The sequence below is a fragment of the Schistocerca gregaria genome, chromosome 3, assembly GCF_023897955.1.
Source record: "Schistocerca gregaria isolate iqSchGreg1 chromosome 3, iqSchGreg1.2, whole genome shotgun sequence".
NCBI lineage: Eukaryota > Metazoa > Arthropoda > Insecta > Orthoptera > Acrididae > Schistocerca > Schistocerca gregaria.
In genome coordinates, this window is record NC_064922.1 from 474,977,030 (window position 1) to 475,003,059 (window position 26,030).

The 26,030-nt window shown below is 41.1% G+C and overlaps 1 protein-coding gene across 2 annotated transcripts in view; it reads right to left on the reverse strand.

Moving 5' to 3' along the window:
* Window positions 1-26,030, reverse strand: part of LOC126355000 (mitochondrial ornithine transporter 1) — a 76,940-nt gene that overhangs the window by 45,003 nt on the left and 5,907 nt on the right. For both annotated transcript variants that reach the window (XM_050005124.1, XM_050005125.1), the window contains exon 2: window positions 7,618-7,726. In XM_050005124.1, coding sequence (XP_049861081.1) covers window positions 7,618-7,687 — 70 coding nt within the window. In that variant the 5' untranslated portion in view covers window positions 7,688-7,726. The remainder of the gene's footprint in view (window positions 1-7,617; window positions 7,727-26,030) is intronic.

Consider the following 26,030-nt stretch of genomic DNA (forward strand, 5'->3'; position numbering starts at 1 on the left):
ACACACATACATCTGCATGGCTACATCGTCCCACCTGACTAAATTATGGTGGAACTGCACCTCGAATAGGGCAAGGAACTGTGCCAAGTGCAGTGGGCAAGGGGAGGAAGGAGGTGCGAAATGGGATGGAGGTTTGTGGAACAATGATGCTCATGCATAGTTTGAAGGGGGAGAGAGCTAGTCCTGGGGGGAAGGAGGGTTATGGAGTATTTTTAATATTAAAAATTTTGGAGGACAAGTGATGACTTTTAAGTATCCATAAAATAGTTCCAGTTCTGAACCTGTGAAAAACCTACATAATACCGACTTTTAAAAAATTTTCTTGAACGAAAAGCATCTGACTACATTATATTTTTTCCTTCCCCTGAGAACTGGTGAGGGGAGTGTGATGTGCCCGCCCCCTTAACACTGGGTATGGGTGCCCTTGTGGAAGGATGGCTGGCACTTGGGAAGGAATGGAATATCTGGTTGCACAGAGTGGGAGTTACATCCAGCATACAAGCAGTGTATTGAGAGGGGGAGATAGAAAAGAGGAAGAGGAAGACGGTAGAGTGAAGGGTATGAATGTTGGATAAGTGGAGACAGGGCCACGGGTGTTGAGTATGAGGGTAGGTAGAAGGGGATGCACAGACTGAGGCCAGGAGGGTTATTGAAGGACATGTTAAAAGGACAGTTCTCTTCTAGGTAATACAGAGAAACTGGAATTGCAGAAAGGAGCAACTACAAGTTGTAAAGTAGCCGCTGAAATCCATCATGTTGTACTCAGCAGCATGTTTGGTCACTAGGTTTGGCAGTGTCCGTTCATTCAGATGGACAGTTACTTCTACATCTACATCTACATGGATACTCTGCAAATCACATTTAAGTGCCTGGCAGAGGGTTCATCGAACCACTTTCACAATTCTCTATTATTCCAATCTCGTATAGCGCACGGAAAGAATGAACACACATATTTTTCCGTACGAGCTCTGATTTCCCTTATTTTATCATGGTGATCGTTTCTCCCTATGTAGGTCAGTGTCAACAAAATATTTTCGCATTCAGAGGAGAAAGTTAGTGACTGGAATTTTGTGAGAAGATTTTGTCGCAATGTAAAACGCCTTTCTTTTAATGATTTCCAGCCCAAATCCTGCATCATTTCTGTGACACTCTCTCCCATATTTCTCGATAATACAAAAGTGCTCCCTTTCTTTGAATTTTTTCGATGTACTCTGTCAGTCCTATCTGGTAAGGATGCCACACTGCACAGCAGTATTCTAAAAGAGGACGGACAAGCAGTGCATAGGCAGTATCCTTAGGAGGTCTGTTACATTTTCTAAGTGTCCTGCCAATAAAACACAGCCTTTCGTGAGCCTTCCCCACAACATTTTCTGTGTGTTCTTTCCAATTTATGTTGTTCATAATTGTAATACCTAGGTATTTAGTTGAATTTACAGCTTTTAGATTAGACTGATTAATCGTGTAACCGAAGTTTAATGAATTCGTTTTAGCACTCATGTGGATGACCTCACACTTTTTGTTATTTAGGGTCAACTGCCTCATTTTGCACCATTCAGATATTTTTTCTAAATCGTTTTGCAGTTTGTTTTGATCTTCTGATGACTTTATTAGTTGATAAACGACAGTGTCATCTGCAAAAAACCAAAGACGGCTGCTCAGATTGTCTCCCAAATTGTTTATATAAATAAGGAACAGCAAAGGGCCTATAAAACTACGTTGGGGTATGCCTGAAATCTGTTCTACTTAATGACTTGCTGTCAATTACTACAAACTGTGACCCCTCCGACAGGAAATCGCAAATCCAGTCACATAACTGAGACAATATTCCATAAGCACGGAATTTCACTACAAGCCGCTTGTGTGGTACAGTGTCAAAAGCCTTCCATAAATCCATGAATATGGAATTGATCTGAAATCCCTTGTCAATAGCACACTCAGCACTTCATGTGAATAAAGAGCTAGTTGTGTTTCACAGGAATGATGTTTTCTAAACCCACGTTGACTGTGTGTCAATAGACCGTTTCCTTCAAGGTAATTCATAACGTTCGAACACAATATATGTTCTAAGATCCTGCTGCAAATCGATGTTAACAATATGGGCCTGTAATTTAGTGGATTACTCCTACTAACTTTCTTGAATATTGGTGTGACCTGTGCAACTTTCCAGTCTTTGGGTATGGATCTTTCGTCAAGCAAATGGTTGTATATGATTGTTAGGTATGGAGCTAATGCATCAGCATACTCAGAAAGGAACCTAATTGGTATACAGTCTGGACCAGAAGACTTGCTTTTGTTAAGTGATTTGAGTTGCTTCACTACACTGAGGATATTTACTTCTACGTTATTCAAGTTGGCAGCTGTTCTCGATTCGAATTCTGGAATATTTACATCGTCTTCTTTTGTGAAGGCATTTCAGAAGGCTGTGTTTAATAAGCCTGCTTTGACAACACTGTCTTTGATAGTATCTCCATTGTTATCACGCAGAGAAGGCACTAATTGTTTTTTGCCACTAACATACTTCACATATGACCAGAATCTCTTTGGATTTTCTGCCAGGTTTCAACACAACGTTTCGTTGTGGAAACTGTTATAGGCGTCTCGCATTGAACTCCATGCTAAATTTCAAGATTCTGTAAAGGATCGCCAATCTTGGGGATTTTGTGTCTGTTTAAATTTGTCATGTTTGTTTCGTTGATTCTGCAACAGTGATCTAACTCATTTTGTGTACAAGGAGGATCAGCTCCGTCATTTGTTAGTTTATTTGGTATAAATCTCTCAATTGCTGCTGATACTATTTCTTTGAATTCAAGCCACATCTGGTCTACACTTATATTATTAATTTGGAATGAGTGGAAATTGTCTCTCAGGAAGGTGCCAAGGGAATTTTTATCTGCTTTTTGGAGTAGGTATATTTTTCACTTATTTTTTGAGACTCTGGGGATTTTAATATTCAATCTAGCTACGACAACACTGTGTTCACTCATCTCTATATCAGTTTTGATGCTCATTATTAACTCAGGATTATTTGTTGCTAAGAGGTCAAGTGTGTTTTCACAACCATTTACTATTCACATGGGCTCATGAACTAACTGCTGGAAATAATTTTCAGAGAATGCATTTAGCACAATTTCGGATGATATTTTATGCATACCTCCAGAATTAAACATGTATTTTTGTCAACATATCGAGGGTCAATTAAAGTCACCACCAACTATTATCAAATGAGTCGGGTACGTGTTTGAAATCAAACTCAAGTTTTCTTTGAACCTTTCAGCAACTGTATCATCTGAACTGGGAGGTCAGTAAAAGGATACAATTATTATTTTATTCCAGTTGCCAACAATGACCTCTGCCCATACTAATTCACAGGAAGCATCTACTTCAATTTTGCAACAAGTTAAACTACTTCTGACAGCAACAAACACATTACGACCAACCGTGTTTAGCCTATCTTTTCAGAACACCGTTAGGTTCTTTGCAAAAATTTTGTCTAAGCTTATATTGGGATTTACCCAGTTTTCAGTGCCTATAATGTTTTGAGCATCAGTGCTTTCTATTAGTGCTTGGAGCTCTGGTACTTTCCCAACACAGCTACGACAATTTACAACTGTTACACCAATGGTTCCTGTATCTACATTCTTCCTGTATTCAGCCTGCACCCTTTGTGACTGAAGCCCTTCTTGTGTTTTCCCGAGACCCTCTAACCTAAAAAACCACCAGTTCACGCCACACAGCCCCTGCTACCCGTGTAGCAGCCTCCTGCGTATAGTGGAAACCTGACCTATTCAGCGGAACCCAAAACCCAACCACCCTTTGGCGCGAGTCAAGGAATCTGCAGCCTACACGGTTGCAGAGCCATCTGAGCCTCTGATTCAGACCCTCCACTTGGCTCTGTATCAGAGGTCAGCAATCGGTCCTGTCAACTATGCTGCAAATGGTCAGCTCAGCTTTCATCTTGCAAGCAAGAATGGAAGCCTTTACCACTTCTGTTACTGCTCGAAACCAGAGACAATCTCTTCTGATCCAAAGTGACACACATCATTGGTACCAACATGAGGGACCACCTGCAGTTGGATGCATCCTGTGCTCTTCATGGCGTCTAGGAGGACCCTTTCCACATCTGGAATGACTCCACCCGGTATGCACACGGAGTCCACATTGGTTTTCTTACCCTCCTTGTCAGCCAAGTCCCTAAGGTGCCCCATAACACACCTAACATTGGAGATCCCAACTACCAATAATCCCACCCTCTGCAATTGCCCGGATCTTGGAGTCTGAGTGGTTTCCTCTGAAACAGGACAGGCAACAGCATCCAGCTCAGCAACAGTGTCAGCCACAGACAGCACCTGGAACCTGTTTGTCAGACAAACTGGGGAGACCTTACATGCAGCCACCTGGGAAGTCTTTCACCACCTGCTTTGCCCCAGGGTGACCTCCCACTTGACCACAGGTGAGGGGTCAGCCTCAATGGGAGCAGTAACTGCATATGCCACCGGTGAGGACCGATGGGAGGACCCTGACGTGCTGGACGTCCGTTGGATCCCCACAGCCAGCCCACAGTAGTGGCACCCATCCACTGCAGCCTCAAGCTGTTTAACTGAAGCCATCACAGCCTGAAGCTGAGAGCCACACACAACAATCACAGTCCCTGTCCATACTAACGACTGTGGAAAACTAAACTATTCAGATAAACGGACTATTGGCACGTGCTGTGCAACTCTACTGTAGACCCTGACAAAAATGCACAAACTGTGTCTAGTAATACACAGATATTCAAGAACCTAACTACTGAAGCATTCAAGTGAAAGTAAATAATTTGCCCCTGATTAGGAACTTTTAATATATCACAAAATTGGTTTACTTTCTGACGGAAACAAAAACATAAGAACTGTGGCTATTAGATGTTAAATTTACTCGCAGAAACTCAAGAAACTAAACTATTAAAGTACACAGATGATACAATAAAATTCACTCTTGGTTGGGAACTCGTAAATGACACAAAAGCGTTTACTTCCCTGTTGCTTCGTCTGTCTCGGTCGGCTACTGCTGCCTGTCTTGGTGGATGTGTCCAGATAAAATGGTGTGCAGAAGCTACAGTAGAGCTGTTATATGATATGCTGATTTACAGGCAATTCTGCCTTTGCTAGGATTGAAGGTGCCTATTATGGAACAGGGGTAGTATGTGCTGGATGAGGCGTACAGGACAGGCCATTGAATTGGGCCTTCTACATGACTGTGACCCATGTCGAAAATGGTTGGGAGTGGGTGTGCTATATGGAGGAACCAGGCTATTTTATAGATGGCTGGGAAATGAAATGCCACTTTGGGAGGGATGGGAAAGAATTCTCATGTCATCACCCAATATCATCCCAGGCTGGGACAACTTTACAGTTACTTTCTCCAGGGCTAAAAAGTGTAATTAGTGGCTTGTTGTCCTTGACGGGATGAAATTTTGTTCTGTATATCAAAACATGGAATTTTTTGATATCATAATTAATAGCCAACACCTCTTTTTCTGTTTGGTTACAATTCATCCGTTACTGTTAGTGTTTTAGGCACATACACAATTGGTTCTTTAGTGCCATCAGGGGAGGACTTACTTAAAATACCAATCCAGATACTTATACGAAACTGCTATACATCTAATGCTAGGATTAAATATTTACCTGGTTTAAATGTGGGCAAGCAGGGAGCAAACTTCATACACTTTTTGAGCTTCAACAACAAGGTCTGAAAGTGAGGGATCATTAAAATTTGACATTATTTTTCAAGGCTGTTTGAGCAGGTGTAATGTCTCACAACATTCAATATAAATTTGTCATAGTAATCACTCTTGTCCAAGAACATCTAAAGTACCTTAAAAGCTTTGGCCACAGAGAGATCATCAGTCACTTCAATGTGGGTTAACATGGGCCGGAGACCAGCTTCACTCAGTACATGACTCAGGTACTGAATACTTTGTTGGAAAAAAACTACATTTACTTAATTTACATTTGAGCCCATTAAGTCCAAGTCTAGTAAATATTTTATAGCCAGTACTCACTGCATAAGCTGGTTAAATATTTTTTTTAAATATTGCACGAGCACTCACAACTCCAAACTACTGATATAGCCCAAAATGTATATTCATGATCATAAAACCCCTTGAGCCTGCATCTAAGGACAACTGCAAATAAGTGTCAGATAAATCTATCTTACAATAGAACTGGCCCCATGATAACTTAGCCAGTAGATTTTTTGGGTGCAGAGTTCGAAAAACAGCTATGTTAGATTTGGCACTGATATAGCCATCAATTTACCACCAAAACCATTTCCCCTTGGCTAAATGCAAATTGTATCGCAATATGTAATGCCTTTAAATGGTTGAGTTTTGTTGTAACTGCCTCTTTCACAGTGAAAGATATGGGTCAAGCTGTGAAGAAATGCTCTGTGTGTTTCACAGTTTTTTGTGCTACATGGATTAGAGTCATTAAATCAGATTATTTCTTGCATGACCCATCTGAATCACTAAATATTATTGGACATGATGTTAACTGAATCTCATATGTGAAAGCCAAATCCACTGAAGCCATCTAAACCAAATATGTTACTAGCTACTGGCAAAGGCACTACAGAAAATGTTATTTATATACATACATGTTTATAACTAACACTTGCCATTATAGCTAACAGTGGCTGATTACTGCATATTACCAAACAATATTTAATTTTCCCCAAAAGTGATAAGCCAATATACAAGTAACTTTCAGCACTAATAAGCGATACAGAAGCTTTAGTAGCCACTTGTAAATGTATGTCTGCTTTGTTGTTGTCCAGTAAGGTTATCAACTTGAGCATACTTTTGGTATCAGATAATGGCACTGGCATGATGCATGATGTACGCCATGGGCTGTTTCAATAGATAATGCCTACACACCCACATTTCTTGCAAGAAAACATGTAACACTGGACTGTGGTCAATGGTGCCAGCTCTGGCAGCAGAAACACTTAATGCAGGATTTCCTTGTTTTTGTTAAACTTTGAGAATGATCACTATGGCAACAACCACTTTGTTGAAACTTCTTGGCAGATTAAAGCTGTGTGCAGACCGAGGCTCGAACTCGGGACCTCTGCCTTTTGCAGGCAAGTGCTCTACCACCTGAGCTACCCAAGCACGGCTCACAACCTGTCCTCACAGCTTCAATTCCACCAGCTCTCGCGGCCTACCGACCTCGTCTGCGCAGTGGGGCCTGCTGTTTCTCTTCAGCCAAAGTAATGTAGATTTATGAATGGTTACTACTGTGCTACAGTTTTATATTTGACATGGCCAAACTTTGACATGCAGTAGTTTAGTGTCAATGGCTTCTGAAGAAGGCCAAATTACTTTGGCTGAAACCTGGGTAAAAAGATTGGTTTTTATTTGCAATTGAAGCTGCCATGTTACATGTTCTGATTTTTTTGTTTTTATATTTTATGTCATTACTCACTAAATCACCTTATTCCAAAGCCACATTTTAACATAAACACTGAACAGCATGTATGATGTAATTAGAAAAGGAAAAGAATTCCTAGCTAATAGTTGCTTCAAGTCAAAGAACAAAAACATATTAGATGATAAGAAAAACAAAATATACTCACCTAAGGATCCTGCTATGAAATCAATAGCCATATCTTTAATGTTATTTGCTGCATCTCCTGAGTGAGACATCTTGCATAAAAACCAGTTTCTTTGTGTTGGAAAAAGAATCTGAAACAGATATAAAAGTTACTGTGAATTCAGTCAGAAACACTCCATGCTGTTAATTGTTTGTTCCTGTACAGATATCACACAGTCAAATAAAGATTCCTTCTGACACTGAAGGTAATTAGCTTGGAGGAGATATTTTATTTGAACTCTGGAGGCGGAAACAAAGTTCCTAAAACTAGACTGTATTACAGTGAACAGGAATTCAGTGTTCCAGTTGTATTCGTAAGTTTTATGTACCATTGTGATTAGAATGGTGAAAGCATTAGATTGTGTTACTCATAGTTTGTCCACTGTTGGACTTTAAAAATGTGTACATGAGGTTCCCCAACAATATGCAGAATCACAATAGGCACATTTGGCAAAAGCAATATCTGCCCTCAGAATCACACTCTTGAGCTGCAAAATCAAATGTCACTTGAATCACATTCTTGATTTCAACAGAATATGTGGGAGAATTGTATCCAGCTGCTAGATAGGAATACTTGAACACAGACTGATACACTGGAGCACACAGCTCGTTATGAATAACAGAATGCATTTTCATCATGAAAATTCTATTTCCCAATTTAGTGTCGAAATCACTGTGGAGCGTCCTTATAGTGTTTGTTGTCCTTTTTGCACATATTATATATTGTTGGACTATATATATATATGTGTGTGTGTGTGTGTGTTTGTGTGTTTTGTTCATGTGCCTGTCTGCCGGCGCTTTCCCGCTTGGTAAGTCTTGGAATCTTTGTTTTTAATATATTTTTCCCATGTGGAAGTTTCTTTCTATTTTATATATATATATATATATATATATATATATATATATATATAACAGATCCCAGACATGTGAATATCTTAGTCTTCCTGTACATCTCTGGATGTCATGAAAACAGTGATGTGTCTATGGCACATTCTGTATTTTTTCTTGAAACGTGCTATGAAATGTGGAGAACAGTTAAACTTTGTGTGCTCAATTTCTCTTGCTTTTTGCATTGCCCAAAAGTTCAGGTGCCATAATGGACACATTTTCCTTCATTCCATGCTATGTGAAATTGGGACAGTACATATTGTTTTATCTCCAGTTATTTGAGTGCTTTATTTCCTCAAAATGGATGTTCAGTACAACATTTTTTCTCCAAATAATCAAGTATTACTTTGGTTTCAATGTACTTTTTTATAAATGGATGCATCTTCAATAACAAGCTGTATATTATAGCCTTACATGGAAGTGTGTAATAATCATCATAAATATATCCAAGAAATTCTTTATGTAGAGGTGTATGATAATCATCACGAATGTGTTCAAGATGTTCGTCCAAAAATTTGGTTGAAATACTAACAATATTGGATTTCTTTTCTGGTGGAGGTTCATAGTCACCAGAACTGTCACCATTACTCTTTGAGGATTACTGTTTCTGCCATTACCACTTGCACTACAATCTTAAACACTATTAATCACATTATCATATATAAAGTTGTTTTCTTCATCCACTATCCTATCCAGAACAATTCAGTTGAGCAGCAAAATGAATAGTCATGTTTCTGAATAATCAGATCCACCAAAAACATAGTTCATGTCATCATCCTGTCCTACACCATCTTCCATTGGATAATGCCTTCATAACTTGAATGCAACAATATTTAAACTATTCTAAATTTGATGGTTTCATTCATTTTTGCTGTACATGTATACCAAACACGGCTATTCCTTGGTGAGGCAACTGACTGATTAGCATATTAAGCCTCCCTTCATTTAATACTGCAAGAGCTGTTGTGTACAAACCAAGAGTAACACAACCACATACCATCGCAAGCATGGTTAATACTTTACTTAGGTGGCCAAATTATATCTTAGAGATGTCAAGACCTTCCATATGCTATCAGCTATCAGAGATCATATTGATGTCTATGATGGAAGAACACTGGCAGTGATGCTAAATTTGTTATATAGTGAATAACTCAGTTTATTTTTCTGTTGCCTTTGAGCATTAAACATCTGTTTCCATGCACCACTAAGACTATAGCTCTGTCCCACTTAAAATTCTTGCATATTCTTATCTGAACAGTTTCTTCAATTACACAATTTCAGTAGGCAGATGCAAAGGATAAATATTCATTTCGTCAGATATAACTGTATGTTTGATCATGAGGTTGCATTCAGCAACAGCAGATGTGTCGCAATCACGATATTTAATGTGGAGAAAGTGCAGTGGGCCACATTCTCAATTTTTTCATATTGACTAAGCAATGCAACTGCTATCAAATTCACAACGAATTTTATAAATTCCAGGAACACTGAAACCAGGGCAGTCTTTTTCTGAGCATAGCACCTTTCTAATTTTCTTTACGTAGAAGACACCAACTATTTCCAAATCCATTCTCATCCCTTGCCCACCTGGAACCTGTGCCTTGTCACTACTGATGTCACCTTACTCTACATAAACATCCCACATACACAAACATTAGCTCTAAAACAATACTTCTCTCAATGTCTACCTGAAAATCTCTCTAAAACCTTATTTATTATCAATCTAGCTAAACTTATCCATCCCTCTAACTACTTCACTTCTCTAGGTCTAGAAATGAATCAAGAGAACTGCTGTGGGAATTGGAATGGCCTTGCAAGGGTTGCATGGATGAAGCATTCCTATAGCCACAAAAGGTAAAACTCTTGGTTTGATATAGACTTTTCAGTAGCATCTTTGTGGTCTGGACTGAGGACGATCACCTTCACTTTTTACAATAGTGGAGCTCTTTTATCCAGTTCAAATTCACCAGGTCCTTTTTTCCAAATCGTAAGTCACTTTCCCTGGCCTTGACTTCTATCTCACTGAATCTCACACCCAAACCTCAATCAATATAAGACCCACCAATAAGTAACAATACCTACTCTTTGACAGCTGCCACACCTCTGCATCAAAAACTCATTTTGTTACAGCCTATGCATCTGGGGCAAACATATTTGCTCCACCACTGAATACATCACCACTTACAACAACTTCTCTTAGGCTTTGTTCTCCCATAGATGTTATGCACAGATAAATATCCCAACTAGTATTCTGCTCTCACACTCTCAATAGCACAATTCCCATGTCTAAAAAATGTAGAAGCACTCCCTTACACATCCCACTCTCCCTCATCCCATTACCACATAGGCCTCAAATGTGTCAGTACCTTACTCCACCAAGTCTATGACTTTCTCAAGTCCAGTGCTGAAATGAAAGCTTTTCTCCCTGATATCCTCCCTGCACTATCCTTTGTCACCATTGCTTTATTCCTAAACTCTGCAACATCAGTTTCAAACCATATGACATTCCCAGGTCATTATTGCTGCACCAAGCCTCTGCAATTGTTCCCAGTAAAATTAGCCCCACACACCCACCCGATACCACTTACTCCAAATCCACCACTGGTAAATCCTACATTGTGAGAAGATGGCAACATGTGAAATGTAAGGAGAACATATAAACAAACATCCTTGGCTTGAAAAGCATCTAAAAGAGCCAAAAACAAAAAATTCAACAGGTGCAGATGGAATCCCTGTTCAGTTTTCATAGAGAGTATTCTTTCCCATTGGCCCTTTACTCAGCATGAATTTACTGCAAATCTTGTTCAGTACAAAGTTGCAAGGACTGGAAAAAGTGTAGGTAACTCCCATATATATAAGAGTAAAAGAATGAACCTACAAAAATACAGACCAGTATGCTTAACATTGCTTTGCTGTGCAGAACTCCTGTGCATATTCCAAGTTGGACTATTCCATATGTTTTGACTTCCAGAAAGCATTTGACACATTGTTCTCTATATTCATAAATGATCTGATGTATCAATGTAAATAATGTAACTATCCCTTTCTTCACTCCCTTTTAGTTTTCTACATCTTTCATTTTCTACTGACCTCTCTATCTTACACTGCAACCACCCCCTCCCCCCCCCCCCACCCGCGCCCTCCATCCCCTATCATGTACAATGCACTCTAACTTGTGCATGGTGTTTAGGCAGTATTCCCTCTGTTGTGTATTATACTATCTTCCACCTTGAAGCTCTCAGGTTTTCAGATCTTGTCTGGTGCAGCCCCCAAAAATCAACTTTTCCTTCTCATCCTGTCTGGTAAGCATCCCCTGACCTGGTGATCTGGACGACTTTTCTAGAATCTACCCCTTTCTCTAAACTTCACAAGTGCTTTTCCTTCATCCCTCTCTCTTTCCCTTCAATTGTTCTGCCAGAAGGAGGAGCCAATGCTCTGGAAGCGTGCAAAATTTAATATCTTTATACACTATGTGATCCAAAGAATCTGGGCACCTGGCTGAAAATGACTTAAAAGTTTGTGGCACCCTCCATCGGTAATACTTTAATTAAATGTTGTGTTGACCCACCCTTAGCCTTGATGACAGCTCCCACTCTCGCAAGCATACATTCAATCAGGTGCTGGAAGTTTTCTTGGGGAATGGCAGCCCATTCTACATGGAGCACTGCACTGAGGAGAGGTATCAATGTCGGTCAGTGAGTCTCAGCATGAAGTTGGCATTCCAAAAAATCCCAAAGGTGTTCTATAGGGTTCAGGTCAGGACTCTGTGCAGCCCAGCCCATTACAGGGACGTTATTGCCATATAACCACTGTGCCACAGGCCGTGCCTTAGGACCAGGTGCTCAACCATGTTGAAAGATGCAATCGCCATCCTCGAATTGCTCTTGAACAATGGGAAGCAAGGTGCTTAAAACATCAATGTAGGCCTGTGATGAGATAGTGCCACGCAAAACAACAAGGGGTGTAAGCCCACTCCATGAAAAACATGACTACACCATAACACCACCGCCTCCTAATTTTACTGTTGGCACTACATGCGCTGGCAGATGATATACTCTGGGCATTCGCCATACCCACACCCCATCATCAGATCACCACACTGTGTACTGTGATTCATAACTCCACACAAAATTTTTCCACTGTTCAATCATACAATGTTTACGCTCCTTACACCAAGCGAGGAGTCGTTTGGAAGTTACCGGTATGATGTGTGGCTTATGAGCAGTCACTCAACCATGAAATCCAAGTTTTCTCACCTCCTGCCTAACTGTCATAGTACTTGCAATGGATCCTGATGCAGTTTGAAATTCCTGTGTGTTGGTCTGGATAGATGTCTGCCTATTACGCATTACGAACCTCTTCAACTGTCGGCGGTCTCTGTCAGTCAACAGATGAGGTCAACCTGCTCGCTTTTGTGCTGTACGTGTCCCTTCATGTTTCCACTTCACTATCACATTGGAAACAGTGGACCTAGGGATGTTTAGAAGTGTGAAAATCTTGCTTCGAGGCATATGACACAAGTGACACCAAATCACTTGACCATGTTCAAAGTCCGTGACTTCTATGGAGCATCCCATTCTGCTCTCTCACGATGTCTAATGACTAATGAGGTCGCTGATGTGGAGTACCTGGCAGTAGGTGGCGGAACAATGCACCTAATATGAAAAACGTATGTTTTTGAGGGTGTCCAGATTACTTTTGTATGTGCATTCTCCTGCTGGCATTTGACAAGGAGATGTTTTTTTACCTACTCAGTTACATTAAACAAACCATATCTGCAGCTGTATGCTGTAGAGAAAGTAGTGTATGGGGAAGTGTCATTGTTGAGTGACTGTAGAAAGATACAAGATGACTTGGAAATAATTTCTATTTGTGTGTTAAATGGCAGTTTGCGGTCGGTGTGGAAAATGAAATTTATAATACGTAGGATAAACAACCTTGTAGTGTTTGTTACAGTGTTGTAATGTGCTGCTTGCCAGAGTCACTATAGTTAAACATCTAAGCATAATGTTACAAAGTGACTTGAAATGGAATGAGCATGTAAGTTCAGTTGCAGGGAAGGCAAATAGTTGACTTCAGTTTATTAGGAGAGTGCTAGGAAAGTGAATCTCACCTGTAAAGGAGACCACATACAGAGTATTGTGTGACCTTTCTTGAGTACTGCTCGAACCTTTAAAGGAAGACATTGGACAATTCAGAGGTGTTGTGCTAGATTTGTCACCACAATATTTGATCAACATGCAAGTATTATGAAAATTCTCTGTGAGTTCAAATGGTAATTCCCAGAGGGAAGATTTTATTTTTGTGAAACTCTGTTGAGAAGATTTAGAGAACCACCATTTACAAGAGACTGCATAACAATTCAGCTGCCACATATGTAAATCCTGCATAAGGACTGCAAAGACAAAATAAGAGAAATTAGGGCCCCTACAGAAGAAAACAGGTAATCATTTCTCTCTCACTCCATTTGCAAGAGGATCAGCAAAGGAAGTAACTAGCAGTGGTACAAAATGCCCTCCAACATCCCTCATATAGTGGCTAGTGATGAATGGATGTAGATGTAACCTTCCTATAGACAACACCAATGTCACGAAGTCCTCAATATTATACACTAGATCATTAATATACATTGTACATAGTAATGACCATATAACACTCCATTGAGGTACTCCCACAATTGCTTTTACATATACTACATTTGTCCTGTTAAGTTGATCTGCAAGAAAGTGCTGCATCCAATCACAAATCTGATCCCAAATTTGGTAAGCTTGTATTTTGTTCACTAATTTTCTCTTTCTGGAATAACTTATCTTGAAATCAGGCATTTTGGTGTTCACGTGATGACTGAAAGGAGAAACAATTCCGGAAGACCAAATTCAGTAGGTTGGCTTTCTCTCTGTCATCCGCCTTTTTGTGGCCATTGTGTAACTGAATCAATATTTTGGTCTGCTTACAGACTTTATGGAAGACCAAAACTTCTTAGCATTTTAGTCAGGCTTTGACCTGTCTCCATTGGCTGTTTCTGTCACTGAAGTGGAGGGACACCACCATGCCATTCCGAGTAGTCACTACAGTGTGGGCACACATGTTTGGGGCTATATCAGGATGGAGTCATTATGGCCAGCAAATATTATGATACTGGAATCATCTGTGATTGTCCCACACAGGCAGTGCACTGTCAGCTCTCACCACTCTATTCCAAGGATCACCACTTCCAAGCCCTCAGGACAACCAGCAACCACCTGTCAAGGACTTTTTGGACAACTTCCCCAATGGAAGCAGGTCAGTCGGCACCTCCACTACCTTTTCCCTTCAAGGGATGACCCAAAGCAGGAGACAGTGAACAAACTGTTACTGGTATCCTACCTACACAACACAGTGGCTCCAGCACTGTGATATCACATGTCAGGCATCCTCCATCACACCAGCCAGGGCATTTTCTGCACTTTAGGTCAGTTTGAGAGGGAAGACATTTAGGAGCATGGCCAGAAATCAACATATCCACTTAACTGCTACTATATCCATCAGAGATGGAGTGCCAGAGTTTGAAGTGGTCATGAAAGGCAGTGAAGTTCGCATAATAATAGATACAGAAAGCAGTGAGATTTTTGGGAAAATTTAAGAGTATATCGAAAGGATAGGCAAATTGGAAATGGAGGTGGTGTATTTGTTGGAGTAGATATAAAACTCAAATCCATAAAGATAGATATTGAACCTGCATGTGAGATTGTCTGGACAAGAATCAGTATCAGGGTTGGGCATAAAATGATAATTACATCCTTCTATTGTCCACCAGGATCATCGCCTGAGGTAACCAAAAACTTCAGAGTAAAATTCAGTTCACTTGCAAACAACAAATAGATCTGACCTCTCTGAGAGTCTCCACATCTAAACTGGTATCAGTAACCATGGCATGGTTGTTGCAACAATGATTGCCAAAGTACAAAGGACAACTAAAACAAGCAGAAAATACATATGATCAGTAAACTAGATAAAAAATTAGTAATGTCATATGTCAATGAGGAACTTGAACTTTTCAACATAGGTCAGGAGCATGTAGAGGAACTCTGGTTCAAGTTTAAAGAATAGTTGAATAGTTGACCAAGCACTGGATAGGTACATACCCAGTACATCATAATGGAAGGGAACCTTCAGGATACATTGTCACTGTACAGAAACTTTTAAAGAAACAGTGATTACTGCATAAAAGGTATAAAACAAAGTGTAGGACTATAGATAGAGAGATGCTGAATGAAAAATAATTTGGCTGTCAAGAGAGCTACAAGTGATGCCTTCAGTGACCACTGTAGCAGAATATTGTCAAATGACATTTCACAAAATCCAACAAAATTCTGGTTGTATGTAAAGGCATTTAGTGGCAACAAAGTTAGTGTCCACTCCCTAATGAATGAGTCAGGAACTGAAATTGAGTGTAGCAAAGAAATAGCTAAAATGCTTAACTCCATTTTCAGATGTTCCTTTATAAACAAAAACTCAAGAGAATTGCCACAATTTACTCTTTGTGCTATTGAAAAGATGAATGAAATACGTATTAGTGTCAGTGGTGTTGAGAAACGGCTTAAATCGTTAAAATTGAACAAAGCTCCAGACCCTGATGGAATCCATGTGAGATTCTGTAATGAATTTGCAGCTGAGTTACCCCGTCTCGTCACTATAATCTGTCACAGATCTCTCAAACAAAGAACCGTGTCCAGTTCTTGGAAGAAGGCACAGGTCACACCTGTCCACAAGAAGGGTGGTAGAAGTGATCCACAAAACTAACATCCAATATCCTTGACATCAATTTGTTGTAGAAACTTAGAACATGTTCTGAGTATGTGGTATCTTGAACAGAATGTTCTCCTCAATGTCGACCAGCATGGTTTTTGAAAACATTAGTCGTGTGAAACTCACCTTATACTCTTCTCACATGACATACTGAAAGCTTTGGATTATGGCAACCAGGCAGTGTTTCTTGATTTCCAAGTAGTATTTGACTCAGTACTGCACCAACATGACAGTATGGAATATCAAGTGAAATTTATGACTGGATCGAGGACTTTTTGGAAGGGAGGATGCAGCACGTTATCTTGGATGGAGAGTAGTTGTCAGATGTAGAAGTAACTTCAGATGTGCCCCAGGGATGCATATTGGGAGCATTTGCTGTTTGTGCTGTATATTAATGTCCTTACAGATAATATTGATGGTAAAATTAAGTTTTTTGTAGCTGATGCAGTTATCTGTAATGAAGTACTATCTGAGAGAAACTGGATAAATATTCAGTCACATCTTGATAAAATTTCAATGTGGTGCAGAGATTGGAAATGTGTTATAAATGTTCAGAAATGTAAAGTTGTGCACACCACAAAACGTAAAACTACGGTATGCTTTGACTATAATCAATCAGGGATTGAAATGGAATGATCACATAGATTCAGTCGTGATTAAAGCAGGTGGTAGACTTTGGTATTTGGGTAGAATACTGGCAAAGTGCAATCAATCTACAAAAGAATTGCTTACAAATCACTCATGCGACCCATCCTAAAATATCGCTCAGGTGTGTGGGACCCGTACAAGATAGGGCTAACAGAGGATACTGAACATATGCAAAGAAGGAAAGCATGAATGGTCCATTGGAGAGTGTCACAGAGATACAGAAGAAACTGAAATTGCAGACTCTTGAAGACAGCCATAAACTATCCCAAGAAAGTCTATTAACAAAGTTTCAAGAACCAGCTTTAAATGATCACTCCAAGGAGATATACTACAACCCCCTATGTAACACTCACACAGGGATTGTGAGCATAAGCATACAATAATTACTGCAAGCACAGAGGCATTCAAACAATCACTCTCCCCAAGCTCCATATGTGAATGGAACAGAAAGAAACCTTAATAACTGGTATAATGGGATGTACCCTCTGCCATGCACCTCACAGTGGTTTGCAGAGTATGTGTGTAGATGTAAATACTGTGAGCCATCTGGTGTAAGATCTGTGGCATGATATCACATTAGCCACTCAACTGGCCTGGTAGAAGGCCAGCCACTGCCTGCTGTTAAGACACTTCAGCGTATGCCTCTTCCAGAACCTACAGTTATCTCTGTGTGCCTTATATGAGAAAGCAGTGTGGTTCTTATGACTGTGCTTGGTTTGCTATTTGGATTTTGCCTGCATCTGCTGCTGTTGGCTTCTTGCCTACACATGGACTTTCCTGCTCACGTCTTGTCAGCCTTAGCCTGTGATGAACTTTGTTTCAAATTTTATGATGCTACATTTATTTCATGTGTCTGAACGGAGTGTAAGTGGAAATACAGGTTGAGTGACATAAAAAACATCAGTATGACAAGAACACAAAAATGTTTTAAAATGCCATGCTATGCTATTCATATGCTTATTGACAGCAAGGTCTGAAGATGCTTTCTTATATAGCCTGAATCAACAATTGCCTTTCGCCCCCCCCCCCCCCCTCCCAAAAGAAGAAGAAGAAGAAGAAGAAGAAGAAGAAGAAGAAATTCTGACGGATAATAAATACTGATCAGCCTTGTGCAGCTGAATTTGAGTCATACACATCACCAACCTCATAATTTTCAAAACTGAATTTACAAACCAACTTTTGGGTAAGCGTTCAATTACTGCATCTTTCCCATACATACAAACTAGCAACTGTTTGCAGTAAAAACCAAAATATGATTTCAATATTATTTCCAGTTTTACATTAATAAAACCAGGGTTACCAAATATCTATAAGAAGATATATCGCTACTCAAGAAATATAAGACTGTCAATCAGTAACCGAGCTTCCAGACAAAGCCTTGCCCCACTTGTGACAGGATACTTCCCGGGCCTGGATCAGACTCTGAATGTGGCTCTCCAGCAGGGATACGACTTCCTCAAATCCTGACCTGAAATGAGATCCATCCTTCATGAAATCCTCCCCACTCCACCAAGAGTGTCTTTCCGCCATTCACCTAACCTTCGTAACCTCTTGGTTCACCCCATGAAATCCCCAAACCACCTTCCCTACCCTCTGGCTCCTACCCTTGTAACCGCCCCCAGTGTAAAACCTGTCCCATGCACCCTCCCACCACCACCTACTCCAGTCCTGTAACCCAGAAGGTGTACACTATCAAAGGCAGAGCCACGTGATTCACCAACTGACCTGCCTACACTGTGACGCTTTCTATGTGGGAATGACCAGCAACAAACTGTCCATTCACATGAATGGACACAGGCAGACAGTTTTTGTTGGTAATGAGGATCACCCTGTGGCTAAACATGCCTTGGTGCACGGCCAGCACATCTTGGCACAGTGTTACACCGTCCGGGTTATCTGGATACTTCCCACCAACACTAACGTATCCAAACTCCGCAGATGGGAACTTGCCCTTCAATATATACTATCTTCTCGTTATCCACCAGGCCTCAAAAACCCACATCCTTTCATCTTTCCTTTTCCTTCCCTCTTTCCTGACGAAGCAGCCGCTGGTTGCGAAAGCTCAAATTCTGTGTGTGTGTGTGTTTTATTCATTGTGCCTATCTACCGGCGCTTTCCCGCTTGGTAAGTCTTGCAATCTTTGTTTTTAAGATATTTTTCCCATGTGGAAGTTTCTTTCTATTTTATTTACATCATCATATATATATATATAAAGACGAAAGAATGTGGGTTTTAAGAGAGAGGGTAAGGAGTCATTCCAATCCCGGGAGCGGAAAGACTTACCTTAGGGGGAAAAAGGGACAGGTGTACACTCGTGCACACGCACATATCCATCCGCACATACACAGACACAAGCAGACATTTCTTTCTATTTTATTTACATCATATATATATATATATATATATATATATATATATATATATATATATATATATATATATATATATATATATAAAACAGAAAGAAACTTCCACATGGGAAAAATATATTAAAAATAAAGATTCCAAGACTTACCAAGCGGGAAAGCGCCGGCAGACAGGCACATGAACAAAACACACAAACACACACACAGAATTACAAGCTTTCGCAACTGGCAGTTGCTTCGTCAGGAAGGAAGGAAGGAGAGGGAAAAATGAAAGGGTGTGGGTTTTAAGGGAGAGGGTAAGGAGTCATTCCAATCCCGGGAGCGGAAAGACTTCCCTTAGGGGAAAAAAAAAGGACAGGTATACACTCGCACACACACACACACATATCCATCCGCACATACACAGACACAAGCAGACATCTTTGCCTTTAAATATGTCTGCTTGTGTCTGTGTATGTGCGGATGGATATGTGTGTGTGTGTGTGCGAGTGTATACCTGTCCTTTTTTTTTCCCCTAAGGGAAGTCTTTCCGCTCCCGGGATTGGAATGACTCCTTACCCTCTCCCTTAAAACCCACACCCTTTCATTTTTCCCTCTCCTTCCTTCCTTCCTGACGAAGCAACTGCCAGTTGCGAAAGCTTGTAATTCTGTGTGTGTGTTTGTGTGTTTTGTTCATGTGCCTGTCTGCCGGCGCTATATATATATATATATATATATATATATATATATATCCTATCCAAAGGCCTCACCTTCAGCCCTACTCCCAGATTCAACCAAACAGCCCTCGTCAAAGATTTACTGTCCTACACTCGTACTCTTTGCTGGAAATATCACTTTGCCACGAAGAGAAATAATCCTAATCCTAGTCCTAATGATCCAACTCCCCAAGACACTATCCAAATTGAACCCTGCCTGGAACAGTTCCATCTTCCGTCACAGCGGGACCCACCTCCTCTTCCTCAAAATTACCCTCTCCAAACCTTCCAGGAGTTTCTGACTTCCAGCCTTGCCTCTCAATCCTTCTTAAAAAACCTTAATCCTACTCCCAACATCACCACTGCTGAAGCCCAAGCCATCTGCGATCTGAAGGCTGACTGATCCATCGTCATTCATCCGGTGGACAAGGGTTCCACGACCGTGGTACTTGATCGTCGGGAGTATGTGGCCGAGGGACTGTGTCAGCTTTCAGACAACACCACACACAAAGTTTGCCAAGGTAATCCCATTCCTGATATCCAGGCGGAGCTTCAAGGAATCCTCAGAACCTTAGGTCCCCTATAAAACCTTTCACCTGACTCCATCAACCTCCTGACCCCACCGACACCCCGTACCCCTATCTTCTACCTTCTTCCTAAAATTCACAAACCCAATCATCCCGGCCGCCCCATTGTAGCTGGTTACCAAGCCCCCACAGAACGTATCTCTGCCTACGTAGATCAACACCTTCAACCCATTACATGCAGTCTCCCATCCTTCATCAAAGACACCAAACACTTTCTCGAACGCTTGCAATCCTTACCCAATCTGTTACCCCCAGAAACCATCTTTGTTACCATTGATGCCACTTCCTTATACACAAATATCCCGCACGTCCAGGGCCTCACTGCGATGGAGCACTTCCTTTCACGCCGATCACCTGCCACCCTACCTAAAACCTCTTTCCTCATTACCTTAGCCAACTTCATCCTGACCCACAATTTCTTCACTTTTGAAGGCCAGACATACCAACAATTAAAGGGAACAGCCATGGGTACAAGGATGGCTCCCCTGTACGCCAACCTATTCATGGGTCGCTTAGAGGAAGCCTTCTTGGTTACCCAGGCCTGCCATCCCATAGTTTGGTACAGATTTATTGATGACATCTTCATGATCTGGACTCACAGTGAAGAAGAACTCCAGAATTTCCTCTCCAACCTCAACTCCTTTGGTTCCATCAGATTCACCTGGTCCTACTCCAAAACCCATGACACTTTCCTTGACGTCGACCTCCATTTGTCCAATGGCCAGCTTCACACATCCATCCACAGCAAACCCACCAACAAGCAACAGTACCTCCATTATGACAGCTGCCACCCATTCCACATCAAACGGTCCCTTCCCTACAGCCTAGGTCTTCGTGGCAAACGAATCTGCTCCAGTCCGGAATTCTTGAACCACTACACCAACAACCTGAAAACAGCTTTCGCATCCCGCAACTACCCTCCCGACCTGGCACAGAAGCAAATAACCAGAGCCACTTCCTCATCCCCTCAAACCCAGAACTTCCCACAGAAGAACCACAAAAGTGCCCCACTTGTGACAGGATACTTTCCGGGACTGGATTAGACTCTGAATGTGGCTCTCCAGCAGGGATACGACTTCCTCAAATTCTGCCCCGAAATGAGATCCATCCTTCATGAAATCCTTCCCACTCCACCAAGAGTGTCTTTCCACCGTCCACCTAACCTTCGTAACCTCTTAGTTCATCCCTATGAAATTCCCAAACCACCTTCCCTACCCTCTGTCTCCTACCCTTGTAACTGCTCCCGGTGTAAAACCTGTCCCATGCACCCTCCCACCACCACCTACTCCCGTCCTGTAACCCAGAAGGTGTACACGATCAAAGGCAGAGCCAAGTGTGAAAGCACCCACGTGATTTACCAACTGACCTGCCTACACTGTGAAGCTTTCTATGTGGGAATGGCCAGCAACAAACTGTCCATTTGCATGAATGGACACAGGCTGACAGTGTTTGTTGGTAATGAGGATCACCCTGTAGCTAAACATTTCCTGGTGCACAGCCAGCACATCTTGGCACAGTGTTACACTGTCCGAGTTATGTGGATACTTCCCACTAACACCAACCTGTCAGAACTCCGGAGATGGGAACTTGCCCTTCAGTATATCCCCTCTTCTCGATATCCGGCATTCCTCAACCTCCGCTAATTTCAAGTTGCTGCCGCTCATACCTCACCTGTGTTTCAACAAGTTCTTTGCCTCTGTACTTCCGCCTCGACTGACATCTCTGCCCAAACTCTTTGTCTTTACAAATGTCTGCTTGTGTCTGTGCGGATGGACATGTGCGTGTGTGTGTGCGCGAGTGTATACCTATCCTTTTTCCCCCCTAAGGTAAGTCTTTCCGCTCCCGGAATTGGAATGACTCCTTACCCTCTCCCTTAAAACCCACATCCTTTCGTCTTTCCCTCTCCTTCCCTCTTTCCTGATGAAGCAACCGTTGGTTGGAAAGCTTGAATTTTGTGTGTATGCTTGTGTGTCTATCGACATGCCAGCACTTTTGTTGGTAAGTCACATCATCTTTGTTTTTAGATATATTTTTCCCACGTGGTACATATACTAACTTTTTTGCGGCTAACAGCCTTTACATATGACCAGAATTTCTTTGGATTTTGAGAAATGTCATTGACAATATTCTGATACAGCAGTCATTGCAGGCATCATGCATAGCTTTCTTGACAGCCAAATGTATTTCATTCAGTATTTCTCTTTCTATATTCTGATACAGCAGTCATTGCAGGCATCATGCATAGCTCTCTTGACAGCCAAATGTATTTCATTCAGTATTTCTCTTTCTATAGCCATACACTTTGTTTTATGCCTATTATGCAGTAACCTCTGTTTCTTAAAAGTTTCTTTGCAGTGACAGTAGACCATGGAGGTTCCCTCCCATTATGAATGTTATACTGGGTACATATCTATCCAGTGCTTGGTCAACTTTTCTTTTAAACTTGAGCCAGAGTTTCTCTACATGCTCCTGACCTGTGCTGAAAGTTTCAAGTTCCTCACTGAGATATGGCATTACTGATTTTTTTCTATTTAGTCTACTGAACATATATATCTTTCTGATCGTTTTAGTTGTCCTTTGTACTTTGGTAATCACTGTTGCCACAACTGTGTCATACTCACTGATACCAGTTTTGATGTGGATAGCCTCAAGGAGATCATGTCCAGATACAATATATTTCCATCATGAGTGAGGTTCTTAACTATCTGTTCTAAATAGTTTTCAGTGAAGGCATTAAGTAAAGTTTCACAGGAAGTCTTATTACACCCATCAGGGTAATTTTACAATTAACTGTTGGATGATTAAAGTCTCCACTGATGATTACAGTATGATTGTGGAACTGACGTACAAGTGAACTGAGGTTTTCTCTTTAGTTTCCGTTTACATGAAGAGATAGGTCTGGTGGGCAATAGAAGGATCTAATTATCATTTTATGCCCACCCCTAATACTGAGTCTTGTCCAAACAATCTCACATGCAGCTCCAGTTTCTATCTCGGTGGATTTGAGTTTTTGTCTACTGCTACAAATATACCATCTCCATTTCTCATTTGCCTATCCTTTCGATATACACTTAAATTTCCCCCCAAAATCTCACTGTTGTCAATTTCAGGTTTCAACCAGCTTTTCATGAGCACTTCGAACTATGGCACTTTGTTGTGAATGCTTCAACAGTTTACCATTAGGATTTTAATATTCTCAACTCTGGGAGGCATTTCTTTCAATCTTACACTGAAACTTCTGCCTTCTTGCAGCTATCGTCATCTGGATTGGATGGAGAGTTGCCCAATCTAAAAAAACCTTGTCACCCCATACACAGTCAGCTACCGAGTAGCAGCCTATGATGTGTAGTGCACACCTGATCTATTTAGGGGGACCCTACAGCTCTCAGCCCTATGGCACAAGTCCAGCAAATTGCAGCCTAGCTTGTCACAGAACTTTCAAGGTTTCTGGTTCAGTCCTTCCACTCAACTCAGAACCAAAGCGCCATGATCAGCTCTGGGGACATTGCTGCAAATCATGAGCTTCATGAAACTCCACATGCAAGGTTGGTCTTCTCACTCTTCTCTGCCAGTTGCTGGAATGACCTAATAATGACTTCAGAGTCCAGACAACAGGTGTCATTTTTTCCAACATGTACCATAATCTGCAGTTGTTTGTACCCTGTTCCCTCAATGGCTGCTGGAATAGCCTCTTTGACATGTTAAATGAGGCCCCCAGGCATACACACTGAGTCCACCTGATGTCCTTTCCTGTCCCTTGCTGCAATTTCCCTAAGGGGTACCATCATTTGCCATACGTTTGAACTGCTGATAAATAATAGACCCGCACCCTTTTGTGTTTTCCTCAGATTTCCACACAACAAGTGAAGTGAGTCCCACTGGGTCAGTCTCAGTTTCAGTGACAGACAGCACCCCAAACTTGTTGGTTAGGGGGATCGGTACAACGCCCTGAGTACTCCCTGGTCCACATCCACCATGTCAGGATGCCTATATCTACCACTGACATGCCAGTCGCAGTCAAGTGGATGGGTAATGACAGATCCTGTACTTTCTGCATAGGAGACAGGTATCACAGGTTCATGGCTCTTGGGAGCTCATCCAACACAGTGGCTCCAAGCAGCTGTCAATCATTTGACATTAGCCTATATGGGAACAACCGTGTGTTGCTTCAAGCCAAGTGCTATGACAGCTGTACTGTAGCTGAAGGTAGGGGGTGTCTCAAACTTAGCAGGCCCTCAAAAAGAAAACAGAAAAAAGGAATCACAACAAAGGGATAACAAGATAAAGACACCCTATCAGATAAGAAATCCGGATCACAAACCATGGTCCACCAGACTGGGAGCTGAAGTTAAACATTCATTCTAAAACTAATTATCTGAAAAATATACAAAAGTATCAAGGAAAATGGATAGCTCCTTTCCTGGCAACAATGACAAAAAATTATGGGAAACTCAGGGTCAAATAATGTGCATGAGGACAGATACATACTCACCAAACAGAGTAAGCATTGAGCTGCAGACAAGTAAAAGTCAGTGATAATGCCAGCATGGAACATGTTAGTGTGTATATGGTTAGTTATTAGAAGAAACACTGAGAGGAAGGTCCATAATACAGAGTAACAGAAAGAAATAATGATGGAAAGATATGAGCTCAGCTGGAGTAGAAAAGCAATAGGAGGGGTTCGATAGCGGAATGGAGGCAGGAAGGTGGAATGGGTTCAGCAATCATCTATGGATGATATTTGAGCTTTATCTGTTTAAAGTCTGAAATGCCTGCTACGGGAAGTAGGTATTCCTTTGTTAAAAAAAATGTTTAATTGCTCCATGGATGTGCTTAGGTGTCCACTGTACAATATAGAAAACACAACCCTAGCCATGATGCAATAAACTCTCTGCCATATAACTAACTTGGTAATGTTGCATATAAGAGCTGTGCTATAGAGCAAGAGGCAGCTAACAAACCTCAGCACAGAGCTTTTATAGGTATAGTTCAGTTGGCTTCCGTGGCCAGTCTAATGCCCTCACTGTATACCACATTAAGGTCTAGGTGATCTGTACAGTATCTGTGTGAAAGAAGGTTCTATAAAATGTGAGATCAGTTCAATACGCAAGCCAGTTCTTTCTGTAGAGATACATGTTGAGTGCCTTCATACATTCACATTTTACATCACGCAGATTAGGTCAGCAATGATAACTTCTTGTCAAAGATGTGCCCCTAAGAAACTCATAGAGATTTTAAAATTCAAGAGGATGCCCATCATATAACATTCTGAAAAATTAAAAGTGCAATGTGAACATTTAAAATATACATATTTTCACCTGTAGATACTTTAAAACCAGTCACATCAGCATCCTAAGCATTAGCTGCAGCTAATGAGCAGTAGTTATAAGCTTATAAGCTGGAGGAAGAACTGAATATGAAAAT